General features: G+C 41.1%; 1 protein-coding gene across 1 annotated transcript in view; it reads left to right on the top strand.

Moving 5' to 3' along the window:
• LOC126470696 (thrombospondin type-1 domain-containing protein 1-like) overlaps positions 1-27,561 on the top strand; it is a gene marked incomplete at both ends in the record, with an annotated part of 365,133 nt that overhangs the window by 79,805 nt on the left and 257,767 nt on the right. Inside the window, one exon of the mRNA XM_050098697.1 lies at positions 26,375-26,593. Coding sequence (XP_049954654.1) covers positions 26,375-26,593 — 219 coding nt within the window. The remainder of the gene's footprint in view (positions 1-26,374; positions 26,594-27,561) is intronic.

The raw sequence follows: 27,561 nt of genomic DNA, 5'->3' as shown, positions 1-27,561 counted from the left end.
TTGACAGCACTACACACTATAAACAGACACATTTTGACCACTTAGTGAAAGATACAAGTGATGTGCTACAATAAATGCCGGTGGAAAAACGCCGGAAATCGGCCAGCTGAACTATGGGGACTGAAAAACATATATTCAGGAACGCACTCACGGACTAGAAACATTGGAAATGGTAACACCTAACGATAATTTAACCTCACGAAACTTGTGCTACAAAAGTTGTTTCAAATTTGAAAAACATGAGAAAATGTAACATAGTAACATATTTCAATCACTGAATAATTCATTTATTGTAGATATAAAAAGAAACATGTATTACACGTCACTGAAGATGCTTCATAAGTAAAAGAAGCGAAACGGGTATGGCAAAAAACAAACGGCCTTTCATTTAGTTGCAAGAACGGAACATACATCCATGAATTTCGAAGCCACTTACGCACGAGGGAAAACGGAAAAAGTGACGAAAATAAGTCTGTATGTTGAAACTTTGTGCCAGCGCCTATATACACTCGAATGCATTACCTGACATCTAATTTTGATGTGCGCCGTAGACTGTAAATCAAGTATTGAGCCGGGAATATGAAAAATCATCTATGATTTAGATACTTGTTTTCTACCTCACAGTTACATTTTACACAGTTTTTTGAGGCAGTTTGTATGTGTTTTGCATAAGAAAGTCCTCATTTTCCAGCCAGCGTTTTGAAAAAATATCACATAATGTCATATATTGGGCTTTTTATACAACTACTCTGGATTTTCTGGCACTGATAAAAAACGACAATACGGAGGATAAAACACACAAAAAGCTTTCAGTCAAATATTATTATCAGACTGACAATACAGCTAATCGACGATTGACTTCTCAGTTTTCAAATTTTGTAACAAGTATTAAAACTGTGCAATATAAACTTTACACTTTCATTTGCACCTAGAGCTACTACTGTTTCGCATAAGGTTAAAAAAGTAACGGATCGTACGCAAGCTACTGGAGTCCTAGTTGCTGAAAGTATAGCATCAATGTCTTCGGAGGACTCATTCAGTTTCACAAGCTGTGCTGGGTACAGTTTCAGAAATAGCAGGCTCTCAGCTCTGGTTGAGACGCAAAACAGATATCCCACTTAATTAGATTCTCCACCAAGAGGATTTACATTAATCACTTTATAATAGAATATCTGTTTGTAGAAACGTTCTCCAGAATTTAAGCCGTCTCTTACTTCATGGAATTTTCTGTAGAAATGCATTTCTCAAAGGAAGCATAAGATAGTTGAGCCACAAAAAGAGGGAGAACAGCAATCATGAAGTCACATCAAAAATGGCTCTGTGCACTATGCGACTTAACTTCTGAGGTCATCAGTCGCCTAGAACTTAGAACTAATTAAACCTAACTAACCTAAGGACATCACACACATCCATTCCCGAGGCAGGATTCGAACCTGCGACCGTAGCGGTCGCTCGGCTCCAGACTGTAGCGCCTAGAATCGCTCGGCCACCCCGGCCGGCTGAAGTCACATCATTCTTCATCTTCTGGAAGTAGTTTTTCCTGTACTGAATGTAAGCTTCCATAGCATGAAATTTTAATCAACACATTCCAGAAGCATCGAAATACTGGAGTATCAGTTTGCTAGTGTTCGGTAGACGTTCTTGGTTTAGCACTTATGTCAGTGTAATTTGCTAAATTAGATAACTGTTATTACTCAACTTACTGAACTTACAATATAAAAAATAAAGAAAAGGCGAACAATTTCACGGAAACTAGCGAAACTAAGGCTTAAGGCATGTCCTGCTGCCCCATACGTCTTTCACGGCGCAACTACCTCTTATTTGTATCAAACATTACTTGAAAATATAGACGCATTAAAGGAATACGGAGTGGTACTCGTTCCTCTAGAGGGGTTGAAGAACATATTTCAGAAGTTCGAATTAACTGGAGATGTGGGAATTGCTCCTGGGAGAGACCGACGCCGAATTGCGCCACAAATTGATAAAAAGAAGTTACTGTTACCATGGCGGAGAAAGCTGGACGCAACGTGCGATCTTCAAACACTTCGCAAGCTGTGTCACGACAACCATAATATTCCATATTCCACCGTTCTAAAAGTTTTGGAGCAACTGTGAAGTGTTATCTCTACTGCGCTTCCGGCTATCGTGGATGCATATGGTCGTCACATTGAGCAACGGTTGTAACTGGGAACGTAAACATGGTACACAGCTAAAAAATACTACTCTTTCGTGTGGTAATCAAAATGTGTTGCTTTCAATGGATTGTTCGTTATTTCTCTTTCGCACGTCCTTACAAATGATTCCACAAAGTATCACTGACCTTCGATAACTCGTTTCTCATGGGGGCGCTCTCAGGTAGATAAAGTTTAATTATAACCACACTGTATCTTATTACGAAGAATAAAAAGCGTTTATAGTGCAAGTGTATATGGTCGTCATAAGACAACTCCCGTATGACTCTACCGCAGCTGGTATATGAGATGAACTGACCATTCGCGGTGTCACAATACTAGACAACGTAGCGTATAGACGTCTTTTTATGGTGACCAGTTTTTCTTGAGGGCGTTTAATACGATTACCACGCTATTTACACGAGGATAAAGCATTTGTCGTTTGAAATCGATCAAAAGTCGCGAAAAAATATTAAATATAGCTGATTTGACATAAAGATTAGTAATGAATAGGAATAAATAGCTTTTATGCTCCGTAATAAAATTTTGCTTAGTAGATGAACGCCTGAAGGAGTATTTTGAATTTTTGGCCTCTCTAGGATTAAGTGGTTAGGTACAAGCAGATAACATGGAATTTTTTTTCGGCAAACGGTTACAGAGAATTGAAGAATAATCACTATTTCTCTCAGAAACATGTTAAGAACGTCAGAAAGTTTCACTGTCTAAAGTGGCACGTATACTATTCCCATCGCTTACGCACTTAGAAGTCCATTTCCAATTTCGTACAATCCATTTTTAATTTCGTACAGTACTTATGAAATACTTATAAAGCTTCATGTCTTGTTTAATGGCGATTCGCTATTTTCACTTTTATATAGCGTTCGTTTGGTTTTAACTAAGACATTAGAAGTGCGATTCTTTTTCGTGTGCCTTAAAGAAATGCCAACAAAAATAATGCAACGCATACACTTTAATGTTGATTTTACGGAGTTTCCTTTCCCTGTGGCAGCTAACCTCGATGCACAATACCAGTTGAAGAAGTAGTAGTAGCAGTAGAACTAAAAATGTCCCTTCACATTATTTCATTATTTTAAGAAAATTAATATCACTGGTATTTCTTGATATAGCATTGTGGTAAAGAAAATTCTGCGTTTTTTCTTAATATGTGAGACTAAATATGAGGAGATTGCACCACAACATGCCCAGAGTATGCAGATCGCCATCTTTCCAACTTCGAGAAAGTTCAAATCATTGGCACAAGGAGCATGGGAGAATGATAATGGACATATCGCACAGACAGTTAGCTGCAGAATGATCGACGAGGAAGTGAGTGCATCACATACAGTCCACTGCCCTGAGATTGGCAATATGTACAGTTCACTTCTCAAGTTTCAAGAAAAATTCAATATATTACCTCCATTTCTAAGCAGCAGTTTTTGATCTAACATGCATCAAATGCAAACTCATAGCGACCTCTCTTTTCCATTCGCATTCCGCACAGTTCCTTACTAAATTTTGAAACATCACACTAACTATGACCGTTAAGGAAATGGTAGTCAGCTCAACATGAAGCTGACGCTTGAGGCTATGAGGTGTGTGAGGATCAATCCTTTTTACCGAATAGTTTCTCTGAAATCGTTTGAGAATTGTTGCAGCGCAATCGGCGTGCGCACGCACCTGTTCCCACGCCGTAGACGAGGCAGGCAGAGAATGTTTCGTTCATAACAGACCAAGTTCACAGCTCAGTCGGTGACAGGCAACGGCGGGCGGGTGGAGGGGGAGGGGGGGGGTAGCTGCCCTTTCGGAAACACAGGGGTGGAGTCGCCCAGCACTGAGAACGAGAATCCGTTTCTGTGCATGGGCCAAGTTCTCCTGTGCGAACTCTACCAAGATGACCAGTCTTGCTACAGTACAGGACTTTAAATTATGACGATCGTTTCTGTAAATTCAATCCTGAACTATCATTTGAAGAAGTAAAATTTTCGGGTGTCAGGCCTGTCCAGCTATTTTATTTTTGTGCTCTATTTTCCGACAACTGGACGAGTCGACTCTGTCAGGTACTGCCATCGATAATCTACGAGTTGTTTCTTGTCTCTCCTCTGACCAGGTTACACCTACATGAGACGTATTCGCATTTGCGAATATGGACAACCATCAGCTGTATGACGGAATGACGACAATGAAAATTTTGGCCGGACGGGGCTCTAACATGGATTTCCCGCTTATCGCTAGCGCTCGCCCTACCATTAGGCTATCCGAGCGGACACTGGGCATTCGACTTTCAATTAAAATGTCTCCCCTGTTCGGAAATATACATAATGGATGCAAGAATAGAGGCTGTAGACACGTGGTTGAACAGATGTGAAAGTTATAACAAAAACAAACTGGTGCTTTTCATTTGTTAAAATGTTGTTCTACCAAGAACCGACGGAAGATTCAGTTAACATAGTAGATATATAGTAAATAATATCATAAGGACAGCTGTAGGCGTTTCATTTTACTATACATAGGAAAGCTCGAGGCTCTTCGCGAGTCATGCTCGGATAGCCTAACAGTAGGGCGATCGCTCGCGTTAAGCAGGAAATACAGATTCTAGTCCAGTCAGGTATAAATTTTCAGTGTCGTCATTCCATTACACTACGATAGTTGACCATATTTCATAACGGCTGCAGTGGCCGCAATGCCTGTTCATAAGGACATGCATGCATGTCCGAAGGAATATTGCATCCTACCTTGGAACACCACGGGCACTGTGATCCCGTAGGTTACATCTACGTCTATACTATGCAAACCGCATTACGGTATGTGGAAGAGGGAACTTCTGGAACTGCTATATTTTCTTTCCTTTCCTGTTCCATTCACGAATGGCACTTGGGAAAAAACAATATTTGTATAGCTACGTATGAGCTCTAATTTTTCTGATTTTTCTTTTTTCGTCGTAGTCATTTCGCTAGACGTGAGAAAATAATATGTTGCCCGACTCTTCTTGCAACTTATGCTCTCAAAATTTCTCTGTGATGAACAACGCCTCCATTGTAGCGTCCTGCCAGTTGAGGTTTTGAGTGTATCCATAACGCTCTCCGCCAAGTATACGATCTCGTGACGGCACGCACTGCTCTTCATTAGATCTTTTCTGTCTCTTCTATTCCTACTATTTGGTAAGGTTCCCATACTGATGAGTAATACTCAAGAATCTGCCGAACTAATTTTTTGCAGGCCACTTCTATCTTGATTGAGTTACATTTCCTTAAGATTCTTCTGATTTATCTGTCTGACATGTATCTTCCCTACTATTTGTTTTATGTGGTCATTCCACTTTAGATCGCTCCGCATGGATATTCATAGCTATTTTACGATAATTACTGTTTACAGTGATTTGTCGCGTATAGTTTAATCGAACAGTAATAGATCTCTTCACCAATTTATGCCCAATACGTTACTTTTATTTACATTCAGGGTCAACTGACAGTCCCTGCATCAATCTTTGATTCTCCGCATGTCTTTCTGTATCTCGCTGCAGTCTTCTGGCGTTGCAATCGTCGTATATAAGACAACAGTACAGTCCATGAGTAGCCTCACGGAGCCACCAATGTTATCATTATTACAAACTGTAAACTGTAGCGGCCCTATTACACTCTCTTAGGGGTTTTCCGTAATTACTTTACATTCCTAGGTTTTGTTGCGTTGAGAACGACGTACTGAGTTCGTCCCGCATTGAAGTCCTGTATCTAATTACAGAGCTGATCTGATACTCGGTAAGCTATTAATTTGTTCACTAAACGACAGTGCCGAACTGTTTGGAATTCCTTCCGGAAGTCAAGAAACATGACGTCAACCTGAGGGTCATTATCTACGGCGTCATGAGTCTCATCAACGAACAGACATCTGAGTTTAGCATGATCTCTCTTTGCGGAATCCATATAAATTTTTGTGGCAGAGATTTTCGTTCTGTAAAACCATCATAATACGTGAACATAAAATATTTCTTATAATTATACAACAGATTGACAACAGCGATCTAGGTCTATAGTTATGCACGTCTGTCCGACAATCTTTGTTGAAAACTGTAATAGCCAGTGCTTTTTTCCTATCGATAGGTTGCTCCAGTGACTTATGACAAACTATTACTTGAAGATGAGGAAGTTCTTTCATTAAATCTTCGTATAGCCTTACAGGTATCTAATCCGGTCGAGTTGCCTTTCCACTGTTGAATATTTTTAGTTGATTTTCTGTTCCACGCTCGTCTATCTCAGTACGAGTAAATGCCATTTTGGCATTCGTGCGATGATCAAAAGGAGGAACCGTGTTACGATCTTGCACTGTCAAACAATTTCGGAAGACCGAATTCAGTATTACGGCCTTCTTTCTGTGATGTCCACCTCCGTAGCTGAGTGGTCAGTGGGGCAGAATTCCGTGCGACTGGCCCGGCTTCGATTCCCGGCCAGGTCGGAGATTTTCTCCGCTCGGGAACTGGGTATTGTGTTGTCTTCATTATCATTTTATCCTCATCGACACGCAAGTTGCCGAAGAGGCGTCATGTAAAAAGACTTGCACTGGGCGAATGGTATACCTTACGGGCGGCCGTAGCCCCACACACACACATTCATTCATTTATTTATTCATTCAATCAATCTCTCTGTGATCTTCTGTTTCGGTGCCAATATGGGCACTGAGCCACTGAACAGATGACGTCGATCCGCTTACTGACTTTACATAAGATCAAAACTTCTTAGAAGTTTTAGTCAGATCGGTTGAAGAAAGTTTGAAATTCCTTGGCTGCTTCTCGCATCACTCTTCTCACGCTCATTTTGGTTTCATTTAGCTTCTGTTTCCCTACTAATTTTTACTTCGCTTAGCTCTGAGATTCTGTCTTTGACTTTGTGTCAACTTTCTAATACGGTCACTTAACCACATCAGGTCTTTTATGTTCCTCACAACGTTGCTGGGCACATAATTGTCTAATTACTATATCATACAATTATTTCGAGTTTTATATTTTTTTCTCCACATCCTCGTTCTTAGAGCTAAAAACTTGATGTTGACAACGTAGATATTTTGCAATTTGTCATTCAACGTGACTGGTACAGATCGCTTCTCAGTCCTGTATCAGTTCAGTTACATTTTATTTCATATACAATGTGAACATTACTGATTGTTAGGTTCTTACGCTACGTTCCAGATTCCGAGACATCCCTTGTTTTCTGCAGACTTGTGTCAAAGCTTTGCTTAAGAATCGGGTGGCATCCTGAGTTGCTACCGGGGACTTGCTCGGCGCATTATCAAGTTGCCGCTTCTGGGAGTTAATCCCTGACGTGGATCGACAATGGTGCCTTAAGCTTCGAAGTGAACACTTGAGATGTACCTAGTAGCTACTTAGCATGGATGTCTACAAGACTCCTGACTTTCCATTCCTACGAAATGTGAGAAATTTAGCGCCATATCAACAGTATTTCTGTTCGAAGTATCCTGTGTATTGCCTCCCTTTCTAGATACTGTGAGTGCTACGTCCTCCAATAGAGGAAGACAGTTAAAGCTTTGTACCAACCTAGTAAATGGTTTATACGTATTTGAACGTCATAACAGGGAAACTTTTGCAGCGTTCCGTTCTATTTTCATGCTTTGAGCCGCGTTTATGTTTATCACACTGGCTACAAGCTTGCCGCCGTCCCTCCAATGGTAGCTCGGTATGACAACAGAGAACTTTACATTCCTATCATTCGCTTCCTGGCTGTCGTCACGTGCTGACTGTGCATTTTTACGATATAAGTGTCGCTTTCGCTAGCAGCACTGTCTGTTAGTTTCTTATTCGAGAGTCCGTACTCTGAACAGCTCGCGTTTATCTAATTCTTTGTGCATTGTGTACGCAAAGATCACTGGGTTCATTCTCTTGTGTATTTGGAATTGCGAGTTACACAGACGACGAACTCTGATTTTGTTTGTCTTTCAGTCTTCCTCCCTATGTATTTCAAAGTATTACATTATTAGCTCCATTGTCTCATGTTACTTCTCTGTGTTTTTGTTTTCCAAGAGTCACTTTGCAATAAGATTCGATGATGGTTTCAAAATTGAATAAATATTATTGTCAAATAAACTTACCCTTATGAATCCCACTTCCTACAATTTCTTCAATGATTAGGCGACTCTTGTTTGACAAATATAATCAGAAATACACTAAGGTGTTGGTTTCTATGTGATGGTGTTTTCCCTTGTACGCAGTTGCCGAATTTTGAATAAAATATGGCGTAACATGCAAAGCTGTTTGTTGTGGTGTCGAGTGGGTAGCGCTCGTAGTTTTTTTTTTATTTCGGAGCTCAAACCGTTATTAATGCAGATTAGTTTCAGAATCCTGTCGCACTTATTAACCAAATACACGCATGTTCAGAAAAAAACGGAACACGGTGAACGACTAGATGTAGTACATTAATATTCACAGAACATGTACATTAGCATGTTTGCAGAAATGATTAGCATTTGAAACATGTCGGCCCGCGAGCTCAAGGTCAACATCGACATTGCGACGCAACACCGCCTATCGTAAAAATGTGCCTGCGGCTCTCATTATCGCTATAAACTGAAGGTAATGGATCAGTGTGACTGGTGTAGACGTGCAGGGTACTTCGCAGACGTACTATCAAATCAGTGAGTTTGAAAGAGGGAGCATTATTGGCATGATACAATGTGATACAGCCGTCTGGGAAATTGCCGCTAATGTGGGACGAAGTGTTCCGGCAGTGCAACGGGTGTGTGGGAATGGTTCACGTAAAGCCGCCGAACACGACGAGGTGGGTCAGGTCGCACCACCCTGCCCCGGCCCCCCCCCCTCCTCCCCCCTCCCCCCACCAAGAAAATCGAAACCTCACACGAATGCCAATGCATGACAGATCTGCGTCCCTCCTCCGTTCTGGCGCAACAGTGGAACAGCGTAACACATCGTGCAGTATCAGGGGTGCAGTCCGTGGCAGTTTATTATGGCATAGGTTACGTGCGCGTGGTCCATTTCTCTGTCTACCTTTGACGAATGTGCAGAAACATGCTAGACGGCAATGGTGTATGGAACGACGTCACTCGGGGACAGGAATGGAATCAGATAGTGTTTTCTGGCGAATCAAAGTTCTGTTTGTTCGAAAATGATGGCCGCATTTTGGTTCGCCACAGACAGGGGGAGCGGCACCACGGTGCCTGCATTTGCACAAAACATACATCGCCAACACAAGGCCTTATGGTGTGCGGTGCTATTGGGTACCACTACAAACCACAGTTGGTACGTGTCCAGGGTGCTGTAACCGGTGCGACATCCTGTGACCCCCAGCCATAACCTTTCTGCACAACATCCCACACGGCATTTTCTTGCAAAACAATACTCGACCACATGTTGTTGCACGGAGACACGACTTCTAGGTGTCACAGGATGTCAGCCTTTTGCCATGGCCCGCCAGATAAGCAGACTTTTCACCAGTAGAGGGGGGTGCGTCCCTGTGATCCAATGCCAACCACCACACATGAACTTTGGAACCAGGTTAATGGAGTATGGGTGGATATAACACAGGACGCCATTCGCGCCTTATACGCTTCGATGCCATCACGCTTGGAACAAGTTGTCAGGGCTCATGGAGGACCCGTGCCTAGTAGGCAACAGCACACATGCTGAACCGAGGTGTCTGAACTAATGTACATGTCCTCTGAATATGAATGTCCTATCTCTATTCGTTCAAGATGTTCTGTTTTTTTCTGAATATGAGTGCATATTTTCCTACTTTTTAACAGTCCTTGTAATATCCTTGGTTTTGATGCTATCAGAATATTATAATTACTGTTTCCCTCCTCGCCGTTAACTAATTTGAAAAACTGGGGTCCGTCAATTACTAGGAGGTCTACGACATCGTCCTCACGCGTCAGTTCTTTAGCTATATGCTCTAAGTAATTTTTAGAGAAGACATTCAGAACAATCTCACACGATGCAATTTCTACAACATTAGTTTTTATTCTGCGACTCTCCTACTGTATATCTGGCAACTGAAGTCTCTCCCTATTATAGTAGCGTGATCGGCAGCTTACTCCGGAAACCTTCACCCACGCTGTCTCTAATGCGCTCTGCCACTCTTAACGCATTTCTATAAACGCACCCGGTTACCATGTTTGACCAACCTTTGATGCTCACCTTTAGCCACAGTATTTCACATTCAGGATATGTAATAAGCTCACTGGATACTATTGAGTTCTTTACGAGAGTAACTATGCCACCACCACTGACGCCTAGCCTATCCTTGTGATATACTGTACATTCAAATCTAAATTAAGGATATCACTGCTGTTGATTTACGGTTTCATCTGACTTTCTCTTCCTAATACTAAGTGGTTATTATTACCGTTAATAAGTGAGACCAGTCTTAGGATCCGAGCACTGACGCTCTTGCAGTTTGGTAATAATACATTGACATGTTCTTTTCTTATCTGTAAGACCGACAGCTCTTCTATGAGGGTGATCTGGCTTCGGTTCCCTCCCTAAGGAACAGTTCCTTCAACATGAAGGAAAAAAAGCTGATTAGAACGGAGATTTTAGTATTTGTCTGTCTCTCGCAAGGCAGTCACATCTACCAAATATCTGGGAGTATAGGTAAGAAGCGATTTAATGTGGAACGACTACATCAGACTCAGCTAAGGAAGGGGAGATGCCAGGTAGATTCATTGGAAGAGTCCTTAGGAAGGGCAGTCAACCAACGAATAAGGTAGCGTACAAAATCTTCGTTTAGCCGATACTTGAGCATTGCTCCCAATAATGGACCCTTACCACGTAGGATTGATAATGTAAATACAGAAGATCTAAGGAATAGCAATGTGTTTCCTTACTAGTTCGTTTAGTGAGCGCAAAACAGTCATGGGAATACTCATCTAACGCTTGTGATACTCGGTAAATGGAGGCGTTGGACACCAAGCTGTGAGTCACTGGTTACATACCGAATGTGTATGCTGTTGCTTCCTCTTGCATTTATTAGAGAGTCCACCTCAGTCAAAGAGTTACCTGCAGTCGTTCTTTCCGCACATCACTCGCGGCTGGAGCACGAGAAATGACAACGAAACAACAAGTACCCTCCATCACACACACCCAGATAGCTTGCGGAGCATAAATATAGAAGTAAACTAAGTTCAGGTTGCCACAAAATTTTCTTCCGTCGCTTGTAACAGTTGAGAAAGACGGTCAAATCAGTCGTCTAAATACCGCTATAATCAACATACATTGATGAGCCAAAAAGTAACGGCCGCCAGTTTAATAACGTGTTGGTCCAGTTTTGTAATGCAGTACAGCAACAGTTCTGTGTGGCGTGAATTCTAAAAGTCTTTAGTAGGTTTCGGGAGGTACGTGGCAACAGATCTCTGCGCACTGTTAGCATTTCCTGTAAATTACGGGCTGGTTTCTGAGTGTGGAGCCGACGCTCGATAGTGTCCTAAATGTGTTCCATTATGTTCAGATCAAGCAAATTTAGTGGTCAAGATACCAAAGTGAATTCAGTACCAGTCTTCAGACCAATATAGCATTGTTACAGCCTTGTAAGACGGATGGTTAGTTATACTGCTGGAAGTTGTCATTGCCGTCTAGGATGCAGGGACCCGTAGTAATGTTCGCGTAGTCCATAGCTGTCATGGTGGCTTTGGTTACCACCACAGGTTACACGAAAATGAAGATGAATGTGCCCCCATGACATAATACTGCTACACCATGTAACAACAACGACGCTGTACTATTGTACATATAAATAATATTTTTTCTTCCGATTTTTCCATAAACTGGTGTAATTGATGTTCTGATTTCGTTTCCTTTTTGTTTCATGTCATTATGTTAAGGAAACTGTAAATAAGTTTCAATGTGAATATTAATGTTTATGTCAAATGTCAAGCAGTATTGTAATAGAATTGAAATGTAACAAATGTTGAAACTGTTGCAAGATGTTTAAAATTGTAACTGTGCGTCTGGTCCATGCGCAGGCAATGTGTTAGGATATGTAGAATGTAAAACCTTGGGTAAATACCCTGTCTGTAAGGGAACGGTAAAAGGTGGATGGCTGGCGAGCGCGGGAAAATGCGCACGGGCTCTGCACGGCACAACGGGCTCAGCAGTAGTAGTTGGAGTTTGGCATTGGTCTGAGCAACACCTTCTGGAGCGAGGAGGCTCTCCTGGAAGACGTAGTTTCACTGAGCCTCGGTTATGCTGTTCCAACGTACACACAGCATGGCAAAATTCCAAGAAGAATTAAAGTGCCGATACGTCAAGAGCCATAGCTGTGGTTGTATGTGTGCTCTGTGCCTCGCCATCTCGCCGCTCGCCAAACGCCGCATCGATACAAGCAGGTTGAAACGTTTAGTACTGTATTCGTATGGACCATAGAGTGAACTGTTCAATAATAACCTAAATTTTACCAGAACTTTCCCATCATTTAATTATCCTCACAACTAACCTAGACAGGGTCCTTTCCAAATGCTGTGCAATCCGAGTGTCCCGAAATGAAAAATTAAAATTTGTGTTAATAATAATTACTTGCAGACCTAGCTATGTTAGAATGGTGTTTAAAGAACAGTTTTGTTATTGAACCAGTAAATGAATAACGAAGGTCTAACGAAGTTGAAAGATAACTTTAATATTGATATAGTAAGGAAATTTAATTATTTCGAGACAGATATAAAGGTATTTAAATGAGCAGTAAAGAAGATGAAAAGAGTAATAACTTATATACTGGAAATCTTGAACGCATAATAAATGCAGTAATCAATTTTTTTAATACAGTGATCATAACAGTTTCAGGAACCCGCCCCCCCTCTTTTTTATTCATTTGAATTCTGAAGTGTTCTAAATTGGTTTGACCAGCAAAAGTTAAAGTCAATATAAAAGCCAAAATTTATCAGTGTTTTATCTTCATCAAAATTGACATTTTGTGTGTGGCTCGAAAGTGCTATTTCTAGGGTGAACTATGCCCGATTTTAATCAGATTAATAGACAGTATAAAGTTTTGTAGTATACATTATAGTGTAGTGTTATGTATTCATGGTTTTTCCATATCAGTACAGAACGGGAAACTATCAGTTCAAGAGATTTTCTGATTCTAAAATTCTACTATATTATGCAGTGTTACTACTTGTTGTTTTGCATGAATATATACCAACTTGTACAGGGAAGAAACTCAGTTAATGCCTAATTAGGCTGGCGACCGTATTATTATTAAATTGGTAGCATCTTCAGTGTTGCTTTTGGTCCATACTGACGTGTAATAGCATTTCGGACTTGCTTGACGGATCATTGTTATTACAGAGTGGGTGTAAGTATGATTTGCCACCATTCAGGTACACGCGGTCGATATCTATACGAAAATCCTTTCTCATAAGGTGAACCCTGCTCAATTACCATAGCACAGGCTTTAACGAGTATAGTATGCCCCACACACACATTACAAGTGGCGACCGTGACAGGACGTCCAGTTGTTGTCGGTCACAAATTAACGTGAATATCGAACAGTGGATGTTCAGTGGCACGAATTGCAATATTATTCAGCAACGTAAATAGCAGTTAACGTCAAGTACGGTAGTGAGGTGTAATTTGCGTTCAGTATGGACAAGAACGTAGACACAGTAGATGTGCAGAGTGTAATGGAAGATGCGGCTGGCAATGACAGGAGTTTACGCGGCCAGATAACAGATGGCGTTAGCGGACGACAATTGGCGTACATACAATACCACGAACATGTTAACAAACAGATTGAAATGTCGAGATTGCCTAGAACACAGCAAGGAATAAAACAGGAAGTAGATGATGACTTTGTAGATGATAGTGGGTATGTGAACGAATCCACTGACATGTTTGATTCACCACAGATAAAGAAAGAACCGAAAGAAAATTTTGAAGTAGGATCGGAACACACCGATTCTGTAGAACAAAACAGTGTGAAAATTTTAAGCATGAACGATTTATTTGAACGATTAACCAAACAAATTGCAGGACAGAGTGAGCAGCTCAAAACACAGAATGATCAGCTTCAAAAACAAGTTAGTAGTCAGGTTAGTCAGCTTAAAACACACGTTGACGAGCAGCTTAAAACACAAGTTGGTCAGCTTAAAGCACAGGTCGAAGAACAAGGAATTAAAATTAGTAAACAAATAGAACAGGCAGAACAAAAAGTGGGTAATTTAAGTTCTGCAGTAAATACTATGAAGTCTTAAATTGACACAATTAATAAAAATATGAATACTATGCAGGGGGAAATTGACGACATTAACAGTAGGTTTGATGTTGAAATTCTCAACATCCAAGAGAAAGTAGAGCCTCTAGTTGAAACAAAAGTAGACGAAAAAGTTTTCGGTCTTAAGACTAAGATTTTAAACGAATGCCAACATGGAATATCACAGTTGAAAAAGGCAGTTTCAGATACTGAAAGAGTTTTCGACGAAAAAGTTACTGGATGTGTACAAAAGTGTGAACAAAATACATCGAAAATTCAAGGCAAAATTTTCGATCTCGAGAGTAAAATCAAAAATAGGCCACATGTTGTCTGTAATGGCATGCCACTTACAAAGCTGTTGGAAGTTGAGGAACGCTTCGATCCCGCCAAAAAACATAACGGATGGCATCCGTTGGATTTCATCAAAAATTAAGAGAGGATGTTTCCTAAACACTTGTCTGGTCAGGAAAAGATAAACGTAGTAATTAGCGCCTTAGCAGGTGACGCTAAGCACTGGGGAATTAACTTGAATACCGAACTAATGACATTCGAAGAGTTTAAACAAAAGTTTATGGAAGAATATTGGTCCGAACAAAATAGGATCATTTGTGGCGCGAGTTTATCATGGCCAAACTTCATGATAACAGGGGCAGGAATTCTTTGAAAGATTTCTGCGAATATTGGTACCGAAAGTTGACACATCTAAGAGGGAGAAGATCCGATTCTGAAATCGTATGGGAGCTATATAAAAAGCTTCCAGAAGATTCGAAGAGATATGTGGGAAGCAATCATCGCAGCTTCCAAGCGTTTCTCGAAAGGGTCGAAGACGAAGACCACTGGCGCGAAAGTCGTGCCAATTATCAGAATATTAGTAACAGGAATAACCGTAATAATGATAAGAGGAATGACAGCGATGGTTTTCGCGTCAACATGATACAGAGAGGTAGAGGCAGAGGAAGAGGGAGTTATCCAGATCGCGGTGGAGGGTACACCGCGCAAAATAATAATGACCCGGGAAACTGATTTCCGCGAACGTTACGGGCCAAACGGAAGCGGACAGAACATACCGGCCCCGATTTAAGAAATATTACCGGACTGACAGTGAAGTTTTGAGACAGCTTAGGGGCAGGCGTGGAACGACGCAGCATGTTGTTGCCAAACAAGCGTCAGGTGCGTGCGCAGATGATTCATCTTCGCCGCGCAGTGCGATAAATGTTAACAGGCGAGTGGAGCCTCCGAGTGCAACGGCCCAGCCGAGCAGATCAGCTGTTCAGAGAAAAGTCGCTAGCAAGGCGGCAGCATTAGGTACAAACATTGCTGTAAGAGCTGGCGAATACATTACGAGTGGTAATTCTGTGTCGAAGGAAATAGTGGATGGAACAGTAGATACACAGAGAGGTGCGGTTAGCAGTGTTAGCAATGAAGTAGATGGCGAGAATGAATTAGCAGAAGTAACTGATTGGCATGTGCAGATCAACGATCTGTACAAGGGACTCAAGCAATGTGAGTGGGAGGATTTTAAGAAGGAATATGAGGCAAGGAGGTTCATTAGTGAAAAAGGAAATAGTAGGGACGTCGATAAGGTGACGTGGGCTGAATTTGAAGAGGAGAGAGTAAATAGCGCCGCGCAAAGTACGCGTGCTGCCGATAGGACAATGGTTAAAGATAGGAAGGAATTGGAGGATGAAATCCTAAGCATTGACGAGGAAGTAACTTCTGTTAATGATCTGCCGACAGCACAAGCTGTTACCGAAAGGAACCGTGGGGAAGGGGCAGGTAATTACTTACGAGTAACTGAAGTTCATGAGGATTACACTAAATATGAAGTAACAGTGGATGTGAGTAAAGCTGATAATGAGGTCGTTTTGCCTAAAGAGGATATTGAGCTAAAATCAAAGCCTGACGAAAATGCAGGGGAAGAACTTAGTGCCTGTCTCAGAAAAGCTTTTATGTTAGAACCTGAAAGCAATCCAGAATGGTCGGATTCTGACGATAGTTAAGATGACGAGTACTTCAGTACTAGTGAAAATAATGGGAATAGAGCTAATTGCGGTATTGTACCTACTGATGACGAAGTTTCAAAACAAAACCCAGATGTTGAGATTGAACACAGAAAAAAGGAGCCACCGGACCACTCAGTGTCAATGTTACAAAGAGTTCAAGTATTTAATGACTTTGAACTTCCGGAACCAAAGAAACCGCCAGATATAGGTGATGTGCAGGTCAAGAGCATATCTTGGGACGAAGTTATCGTCGACCCGGATTTTCTTAGGGAAGATCACAACAATGAAAAGCATTTGACGGTTAAACAAACGGTAATACCAGTTGAAATTTATAATGTGAAATTGCAAGTACTCCTTGATACTGGATCTCAGATAAGTGCTATCTCCCAATCGTTTTTCGAACACATCTGTGATAAGCCTGGACTAGTAATTATGTCAGTGACTGGTGTAAAAATTGTTGGTGCTACTGGCAAGACTAGCAAGCCAGTAAAGAACCAGATATTGATTGAATTTAGTATAAAAGGACAAAAGTTTGAACACGATTTTTTGGTTGTGCCAGACTTGAGTACTGAAATGATTGTGGGTATAAATTGGCTAGATAAAGATAAAGTTATTATTGATTGTAGCCAGGAAGTCGTCAAAATTAATAATGCATCTACGAATTTGGAAATAAAATTTGAGGAAAATGGGAAGGTGGTCGATTCAGAAATTGGTTCTTTATTGTTGGAGATCGACCAAGGGAATGATGGTTTGACAAACATGTATGGAATGTACCATGTCAAAAGGTTAACAGGTGAGAGTGACAGGCAGGGGCATGATTTTAAAGAAATTGTGGAAAATTTGAAGGAGATATCTCCTGATCAGAAAATAGAATTGCTTGATCTTTTAAAAGGTAATAGCATCGTATTTTCGGACAAACCTGGCCTAGTTAAGAACTTTGAATACGAGATTGAGACATTGGAGCACAAACCTTTCTTTGTAAGACCGTTTTCGGTACCCATATCAAAGAGGCAGGCCGTTCAAGTGGAAATAGATAAAATGATAGAATGGGGTGTAATCGAACAGAGTAGCAGCGAATATAATAGTCCCCGTATCATCATGAATAAAAGGGATGGGGGAGTAAGAGTAGTCATTGATGCTAGGACTTTGAACAAAATTGTAAAGAAGGAAATAGACAGACCTGAAAATCTGGACGAAATGCTCCAAAAGTTTTATAATGTGAAGTATTTAACCAGTCTGGACATGACCATCGGATACTGGCAAATCCCATTGTGCAAAGAATCCCGTAAATATACCGCTTTTCTATTCGCCGGGAAATGCTGTCAGTGTAAAGTAGTGCCATTTGGGCTTAGCACTTCTGTGGCAGTATTTATTAGGGCACTGGACTTTGTATTAGGGAGAGAATTAAGTTCCCGGCTAACCATTTATGTAGATGACTTACTGATAGCTACTGAGGAATGGCAAGAGCATTGTGAATTATTGTTGAAAGTTTCTGTCGCTCTACAAGCAGGGGGCATGACACTAAAGTGGAAGAAATGTGAATTCGTGAAGTCGGAAATAAAGTTTTTGGGGCATGTTATTACTACAACCGGGATTGGCAAGGACCCGGAAAAGTCAAGTGCAATAGCAAAGTGTCCAGCTCCTAGAAATAGAAAACAGTTGAAAGTCTTTTTAGCTCTGTGTGGGTTCTATAGAAAATTCGCTAAGGGGCAAGCTTTTAATAGTCCTCATTTGAATAATCTCCTTAAGAAAAATAGTGCTTTTGTTTGGACTGATGGGTGCATGAGAGATTTTGAAAATTTAAAATGTGAACTCTTGCATGACAATATTTCGCATCATCCCATACTGACTGAACCTTTCCACATGAATACCGACAGTAGTGCTTATGGGATTGGTATAGAAGTTTTTCAAGAAATCTGTGATGGCAAAGAAATCGAACACAGGACTATCGCGTTTGCAAGCAGAACTCTAACAAAATACGAGAGAAACTACACTATATCGGAAAAGGAGGCTTTAGCCATTATATGGGGATTAAAGGAATTCAGGAATTATCTGTGGGGCCATAAGCTCATCATACATACTGACCACAAAGCTTTAACTTTTCTTAAAGATTGTCGTTTACTTAATGGCAGGCTAACTTGTTGGGCTTTGTACCCACAGCAGTTTGATTATGAGATTTGCTACGTTAAGGGTACTGGGAATTACGTGGCAGATGCTTTATCTCGATTGCCTAATGGTATGAGTGAAGTGCCCAATGAAAATGGTGAAGAGGGTACTTTCCTGATAAGGTATATGAAAGAGGTTCCAGGAAAAAGGAAAATTGAGCAAATATGTAAAAACATGAGGTATCATCAAAGTGAGGACCCGAAATGGAAATCCGTGAAGGTGAATTTTGACAGTGTGCAGTATCCTCAAATTAAGAAATACTACAAAATCTTTAAAGGCATTTTATATAGGAGGAAAGATTTAGTCACTGAGGAATGGAGAGTATGTTGGCCACACCAGTTTGATACTGATGTCATAGACTATTTTCATTTAGCATTGGGGCATAGTGGGCCAAAGAAATGTTTGAATAAGCTGAATAATTAATAGTGATTGCTGGTAGTGTCAGTAAGAAGGTAAATGAACGAATTAAGTCGTGTGATGTCTGTCAAAGGGCCAAAGTACCGAACAGAACTAGTAGAGGTCCAATGCAAAGTACATTACCTGAGGACACCCTAGAATTATTATCAGTAGATTTGTATGGTCCTCTCCCGAAGACGTCAGGAAATTGTGCATGTATTTTAGCAATTCTGGAAGTATTCTCAAAGTTTGTAAAATTATACCCCTTGAAAAAAGCAACAGCAAAAGCTGTATTTAATAGGATGATCGAATACTTCAGAACCATCGGGAAACCCAAGGCAGTCCTATCTGATAATGGACCCCAGTTCATATCCAAAATTTGGAAAGAAGGAATGGAGCAAAATGATGTGGAGGTTAAATATATCTCAGCCTACCACCCAGCTAGCAACCCGGTTGAAAGGTACATGCGGGAAATCGGGAGATTGTGTAGAACGTACTGCAGTCATAACCATAGAGCCTGGGGGCAGGTTTATATCGGACTTTGAGAATGTCATGAACACCTTACATCATGAATTTACTGGGTTCACACCGGAAGAAATTTTGTTAGGCAGCAGAAGTAAAAGTTTAATTGAGGAAAAACTAGAGTTTCCACCTTGTACAAGCTTGGGGTTGAGTCAAAAGAAAGAATTAGTCAGAAAAAGGGCAAGGCAGAAAGCTGAATCTAGATCTAAAAGACATGATAAAAACCTGAAAGTCTCAAAATTTAAATTTGGGGATTATGTTCTTTTAAAAACCATGAACTGAACCATGAAATTTCCAAATTTAAATATATTTATAATGGACCGTATATAATACAGAACATTCCACACGATAATGCTTACTACCTGATCTACCCAAAATCCAAGAGACCCTTATGTGTAAGAAACGTTGTGGACCTGAAACTGTATGTTCCTAGGAGTGAGTGACCTAAATACACTCAGAAAGCAATCTGCAGTAAATGTGCTGTATCTTACGATGAAACTATTTTATTCTAAATGTAACAAATCTTTGTAAATGTATGTATACTATTGTCAGTGTGCTAATGTACTTATGTAAGTTTCAGATTACCAAATGTACTATAAATATAAAGGTGTATGGAAAACAGGGCTGAAAAGAAAAAAAGCAAATGCTGCAAGCCAGATAAAAGATGGGACTGCCAAAAATCAAAGTGAGCAGTGCGTGAGTCATTATATAAAGGACTGCCAAACGCCAAAGAGGGCAGATAAATAGTCAAAGGAGAATTTTAAGTGTGGTACAGGTGATGTGATAAAATGATGCGAAATGGACTGCCCAAATCTGAATAATAGGCAGGAAATATATGTAGTGATTTTTCTAAATAGTATTTTGTGTTCATTAGTAAATAAGGAAATGGACTGCCATTCAATGCAAGCAGCAACGAATTGTTTTATAGTGTATATAGGTATTTGTATATGCTTTGTAGTTAAGTGTTTGTGTTCCAGATTTTGATTTTATTTCTCTCAGAAATTTAATAATGATAAGTAATTTGCTATTTAAATCATGTTGTGATAGGAGGTTGGACTGTGCCAAAGGCACTTAAGTAAATGATAGGTAAATGTTCTCGATATATTAAAAAGTATAGACCTATATAATGTAAGTGAAAGGAAGTTTTGTAATATAAAATTTTAAGATGGCACATTCTCACAAAGATTCAGAACCCCTGTATAAATATAAAGTTTAGCGTTCCCATCAAATTTGCACTTAGTGAAATTTACTGGAAACAGGGGCATGTGTAACAACGACGACGCTGTACTATTGTACATATAAATAATATTTTTTCTTCTGATTTTTCCATAAACTGGTGTAATTGATGTTCTGATTTCATTTCTTTTTTGTTTCATGTCATTATGTTAAGGAAACTGTAAATAAGTTTCAATGTGAATATTGATGTTTATGTCAAATGTCAAGCAGTATTGTAATAGAATTGAAATGCAACAAATGTTGAAACTGTTGAAAGATGTTTAAAATTGTAACTGTGCGTCTGGTCCATACGCAGGCAATGTGTTAGGATATGTAGAATGTAAAACCTCGGGTGAATACCCTGTCTGTAAGGGAGCGGTAAAAGGTGGATGGCAGGCGAGCGTGGGAAAATGCGCACGGGCACTGCACGGCACAACGGGCTCAGCAGTAGTAGTTGGAGTTTGGCATTGGTCTGAGCAACACCTTCTGGAGCGAGGAGGCTCTCCTGGAAGACGTAGTTTCACTGAGCCTCGGTTATGCTGTTCCAACGCCCACACAGCATGGCAAAATTCCATAGGCACTAAATGGAAAAGTATTGCGACGCTAAGAAGAATTAAAGTGCCGATACGTCAAGAGCCATAGCTGTGGTTGTATGTGTGCTCTGTGCCTCGCCATCTCGCCGCTCGCCAACCGCCGCATCGATACAAGCAGGTTGAAACTTTTAGTACTGTATTCGTATGGACCATAAAGTGAACTGTTCAATAATAACCTAAATTTTACCAGAACTTTCCCATCATTTAATTACCCTCACAACTAACCTAGACAGGGTCCTTTCCAAATGCTGTGCAATCCGAGTGTCCCGAAATGAAAAATTAAAATTTGTGTTAATAATAATTACTTGCAGACCTAGCTATGTTAGAATGGTGTTTAAAGAACAGTTTTGTTATTGAACCAGTAAATGAATAACGAAGGTCTAACGAAGTTGAAAGATAACTTTAATATTGATATAGTAATGAAGTTTAATTATTTCGAGACAGATATAAAGGTTTTTAAATGAGCAGTAAATGAGATGAAAAGTATAGTAACTTATATACTGGAAATCTTGAACGCATAATAAATGCAGTAATCATTTTTTTAATACAGTGATCATAACAGTTTCAGGAACCCCCCCCCCACCACCCCTCTTTTTTATTCATTTGAATTCTGAAGTGTTCTAAATTGGTTTGACCAGCAAAAGTTAAAGTCAATATAAAAGCCAAAATTTATCAGTGTTTTATCTTCATCAAAATTGACATTCTGTGTGTGGCTCGAAAGTGCTATTTCTAGGGTGAACTATGCCCGATTTTAATCAGATTAATAGACAGTATAAAGTTTTGTAGTATACATTATAGTGTAGTGTTATGTATTCATGGTTTTTCCATATCAGTACAGAACGTGAAACTATCAGTTCAAGAGATTTTCTGATCTAAAATTCTACTATATTATGCAGTGTTACTACTTGTTGTTTTGCATGAATATATACCAACTTGTACAGGGAAGAAACTCAGTTAATGCCTAATTGGGCAGGCGACCGTATTATTATTAAACTGGTAGCATCTGCAGTGTTGCTTTTGGTCCATACTGACGTGTAATAGCATTTCGGACTTGCTTGACGGATCATTGTTATTACAGAGTGGGTGTAAGTATGATTTGCCACCATTCAGGTACACGCGGTCGATATCTATACGAAAATCCTTTCTCATAAGGTGAACCCTGCTCAATTATCCCAGCACAGGCTTTAGCGAGTATTGTGTGCCCCACGCGCACATTACAACCAGCCTGCGTCTCTGCTGCTTCTCAGTGCAATCAAACATTAACCAGTAACACCGCATCCCGCCCTTCCCGCCCCCCCCCCCCCCCAACTGTTGTGCCCCCCCCCCTCCCCCCGTCCGAGCACATTATCACCAATTTTGTAACTAAACTGTAGAATGAAAGACTTTTCTTGGAACACTTTTATTTTTAAAATGTTGAAAGATGCGGGTGTGTGTGTGTGTGTGTGTGTGTGTGTGTGTGTGTGTTAGGATGAATGACGAAGGAATTCGTGGGGCATCGCGAGTACTACCCACATTTCCTCCTCAGATAAAAGAATACTAATTATCCACAGTGACGGTACTCACTTGTCACAAAACATGCTTCCCCTGCATTACTCCTCTCCGTTGCGGCACTTGCTTAATCTACACTCTGCAAATGTTCGTAAATCACTTCTTTGCTGCACTCTTTACTTCTGAACTGGCACAAATTGAACAATAATAAAACTATCAGTAAACTCTTCCGGGCTAAGTTGCCGTGGTCGATCTGTAGAACTTCTTCTCCCTGACGTTTCGTTCTCAACTGCGGAGAACATCTTCCGAGGTGAGTCGACGACTCACCTCGGAAGATGTTCTCCGCAGTTGAGAACGAAACGTCAGGGAGAAGAAGTTCTACAGATCGACCACGGCAACTTAGCCCGGAAGAGTTTACTGATAAAGACGCCGGCCGTGAAAGCCTACATGGAATGAATAATAAAACTGTGCACAGTACTATAGTAGCCATTATGTAGTTACTGATGTGTATTTATTTATCTGTTTCGAAGCAAATAATGAAGTAATTTCTGGACTACTGTAGGTAGATCTACAACTTGGAGGAGATATTTTCTTGAGACGTTTAGCATTTTTTACTGACTTTTATCATCAGCGGTGTACGGGACAAAGTGTGTAGTGCGTGGACTATGTAAGGAACCTGTAACTTCCACCTCGTTGATGCTACTAATTGCGAAAAGTAACTATTGATAACTTATATAATCTACATTAAAGTCTTACAAAGTTGTGATGATAGTAATGATCTATTGAAAATAATTTAGCTTTATGACAGAAACGTAATCGAATCGATCAGCTTTTATCCCTCAGAAAATTTCATTTTACCCATCAGGGGATAATTACCTTTCGACTGAGAACGACCATCCTAGACCAAATGAAATCGTAATTGCCTACGTCGTTGTGTCAACCACAGAACACGAAGAGGTCGCCAGCTGCAGAGCCCCGTGTTCAGCAATGTGCGTTGAACAGTGTTCCGAAACATTTGTGCCTGCACCAGCGTTGTAAACTGTCGTCAGATGTGCCACAGATGGTTGCCTATCCTGCTTTACCTGTACGTTCTGTGATGAGGTGTGGACAGCCAACGCCTTGTCGGCCTCTCGTAGTTTCTCCGTTCTTTTGTCACTTTATGCCCACGACAGTAGCACGTGAACAGCCGACCAGCTACGCCGTTTTCGACATGCTCGCTCCCAGGCGCCGGGGTATAACAATCTACGCCTTGTTGCAGTGGCTTATGTCAGTGGATTTCCCCTTTTGCAGGCCATTTTATTGCCAGATTGTTCCTCATCCGTCTCTGCTTGGTTTGTATACTTTCCTTACCGTGTGACGTGCGCGCAACGGTATCAGGCGGCATTCAGTTTTGCTGTGGGTAGAGGTCATTACGTTTTGCCTTATCAGCGTACATCGTCCACGGAAGCATGTTATTAACTTGAATCTTCTTTAGGAGCGCAAGTTCCCTTGTGTAAACGAAAGTGTGTATCCCTTGTTGCACTCTGCGACGTGGTGTTACATTACGGATGCATTAACATCTTTATTAATTAACTGCATAAATTATTAAATTTGAATGTATCGTGTATCGGTGAATTTAATTGACGAATTCTTCTCGGTAAATCAGCCGAGTAAATAGGTCGTTTCGAAAAGTTTCAGGCACATCGACGAATTTGCCACTGATTAAATTATTGTTCAGAAAATTGTGCAAAATTTGTCTCAATATTTTACTGTCATATAAACTGAGATTTTATTTTCTCATCATTCCAACTCCCTAATGTCGCTTGGAGAAGACATTTGGCACGTTGTTGTTCTATTTGTCTTCAGTCCGATGACTTGTTTGACACATTTCACATGCTAGTCGTTGCTGTGCTAGCCTCTTCATCCCTGCGTATCTACTGCAACCTATCTCCACTTGAACTTACTTACTGTGTAAAGTCTTGGTCCCCATCTACAATTTTTGCCTCCCACTCTCCCCCCGCCCCCCCCCCCCCCCATTGCAAATTGACTATTTATTGATGCCCCAAGATGCGTCCTAAGAACCGATGACCTCTTTTCGTAAAGTTTTTCCACAAATTCCTTTTTACTGCATTTCGATTCAGCTCTTCTCTATTAGTTATGCGATCTACCGACGTAACCGTCGGCATTGTTCTGTAGCAGCATATTTCAAAAACTTCCATTCCTTCTTCCCTGAATAGTTTATCGACGGAGTACTATTTCTGTACCGGTATACATTCTAGACAAACCCTTTCAAAAATACTTCCTAACACTTTAATTTATACTAGATGTGTTTTCACAGAAGCTTTTATTACCGTTGCACGCCTGCATTTTCCACCCTCTCTACTTCGTCTATCGTGTTATCTTGCTCTCCAGATGATAAAACTCATCAACTACTGTTAGTATGCCATTTTCCTAATCTGATGCACTTAGAGTCGTCTATTTTAATCCGACTACACGCCATTACCCTTGCGTTACTGTTGTTTATTCCCGTTTTCAAACTTCTTTTGAAGTCGCTTTTCATTCCGTTCATGTTAATGTTTCAAGCCCTTTATCATCTCTGACAGAGTTCCAGTGTCATCGGCAAACCTTAAAATTTTTCTTTCTTCACCCTTAACTTAAATGTCCTTTCCAAATTTTTCCTTGGTTTGCTTCAGTACTTGTTGTACGTACAAACTAAGCAACACGTTGGAGAGGTTACAACCCTGGGTCACTACCTTCTTATGTACTGCTTTCCTTCCACGTCCTTTGCCTCTTATAAAAAGTTTTCGTTCTCTGTGTTTTGTCATTGCTGCCTGTAGCTCAAAAATTCCAAAACATCTCTCAGAATCTAAAAATTCTATAAAAGCAGGTTTACCGTTCGTCGGTATATCTTCTAGGCTGAGTCGCAGTCTCAGTATTTCCTCATGTTTCTGCAGGCCAAAATTAATCTTCCTCGAGATTGGCTTACATCATTTTCTCCATTCTTCTGTTCATAATTCGTGGTAGTATTTTGAATTAATGAGTTATTAAACTGATGGTTCCTTAATGTTCGTCCGCCTCCGTAGCTGAGCGGTGAGCGTGGCTGACTGCCACGTGGGGGGCCCGGGTTCGACTCCCGCTACTGCCAGGGATTTTTCCTAGGCAGGTGGACTGGTATGGGTTGCACTCAGCTTCATGATGCCAACTGAGGTGCTGCTCGAAGGGTTAGTAACGGTTCCACGGTCAAGAAGCCTGACTACGACCGGGAGAGCGGTGTGCTGACTACATGCCTTTTCATACCGCACCCGAAGACGCTATTGGCAGAGGGTGACGGGGTGGTCGGTCGGTCACGACTGCCCCATCTTAGGCTAGAACGTGAAACTTTACCTGTACCTTCCGTAATTTTCAGACCTTTCAGCAGCCGATTTCTCTGGAACTGGAATTACTACATTCCCCTTGAAATCAGAGTGTTTTTCGCCTATGTCTTTAATCTTGCGCACCTGGTGGTACTTTTTTGTGACAGTATTTTCTCCCAAGGATCTGAGTAATTATGAAGACGTGTCATCTATTTCCGGTGCCTTGTTTCTTTTTGTTATTTCACTGGTCTTGCAATGTGACAGAGTAACGTCGTGTGGTTGCAGGATCGTTCGCTCGACGTGCGGTGGCCGCGGCCCGAGCTGGCTCTGGAGCCGTCGCACATCCAGACGTTCCCCTCGCAGCCCGTGTCGGCCGCCGTGCAGTTCGCGCGCACAGCCTGCGCACCCGCCACCGGCTTCGACTTCCCTGACCTCTGGCTGCAGCTGCTCTTCTGCGGACACACCAAGCAGAACTGCCACGTGGCCAACGTAACGCGCACACAGGTAAGCTGGACGACACATTTTACTTTACTTTACCGGCGCGTCAAAAGCGTCCAATGGATTTATGCATTTTTGTATTCACTCGTTCCTCAGTGCGTTAGTAACCAAATATCACTGCGTTATTTTATATTTGGCTAGAACGATTGGTCATCTCTAGACAAGATAATGTTGTGTGTGAAGCAGTTGTTGCGTTACCTCGAAGCGGAATGTTCGTGTCCGTGTTCGATATGCCGATTTCATGTAATGTAACATCTCATTCCCTGGAAGTGCCTGTGTACTCTTCCTGTCGCCATTGTCTACAACAGCATCAACTTTTGGAGAGATAAAACTTACTTCAGCCTGAAACTGATTGGCCGGTCTTTTTCTACTCCTCCTAAATGGGTTGTGGACGGAGGCAACATGGCTAGCATACAGGACTAGTAATTTCCCTACGACAGTCGACATTTTCAACACCACCTTCTTTCAGGGAAGGGTGAGGACGGGGCAGGTGTGGCAAAAGTGCTACCGCTTAGCCGATGAACTTCCTGGACTGCAGGTGAAACGGTAACAACTTTAATTACACAAGAGGAGGACATTTGCCCTTTTGTGGAGGAGGTCGTCTTCATTTTGTGAAGATATTGAGGTACCTTGATAGTGGCTCGAGGTATCCTAACTCTGTCATTGTTTCGGGGCGACCAAACCAACATAGTCGAGGTGGCGCGACGTTGACTAAGGGCGCCTATTTTGTCCAGCAGTTTCCGTGTGTGGTCTGGTAACGTCTGCACATTAAGGTATCGATGTAGGTCAAGTAAGTGTGTCCATCTCTGGGCCATGAGAATCGATCTTAGGCACCTATTCTGCAACCTCTATAGTGGTCCAAGGTTGAAGCTGCTCCTCATTCTCCACGTGTAAAGGATGGCAGACAAGACTGTTGCCTTGTATAGTCATAGACTGGTTTGTATATTCACTAGCGTACATGAGATAAGTGGATA

Source organism: Schistocerca serialis, chromosome 3 (genome assembly GCF_023864345.2).
Source record: "Schistocerca serialis cubense isolate TAMUIC-IGC-003099 chromosome 3, iqSchSeri2.2, whole genome shotgun sequence".
In the NCBI taxonomy this organism is placed as follows: domain Eukaryota; kingdom Metazoa; phylum Arthropoda; class Insecta; order Orthoptera; family Acrididae; genus Schistocerca; species Schistocerca serialis.
The sequence above is the reverse complement of the archived record's forward strand: the minus strand, read 5'-3'. Positions and strand labels throughout refer to the sequence as shown.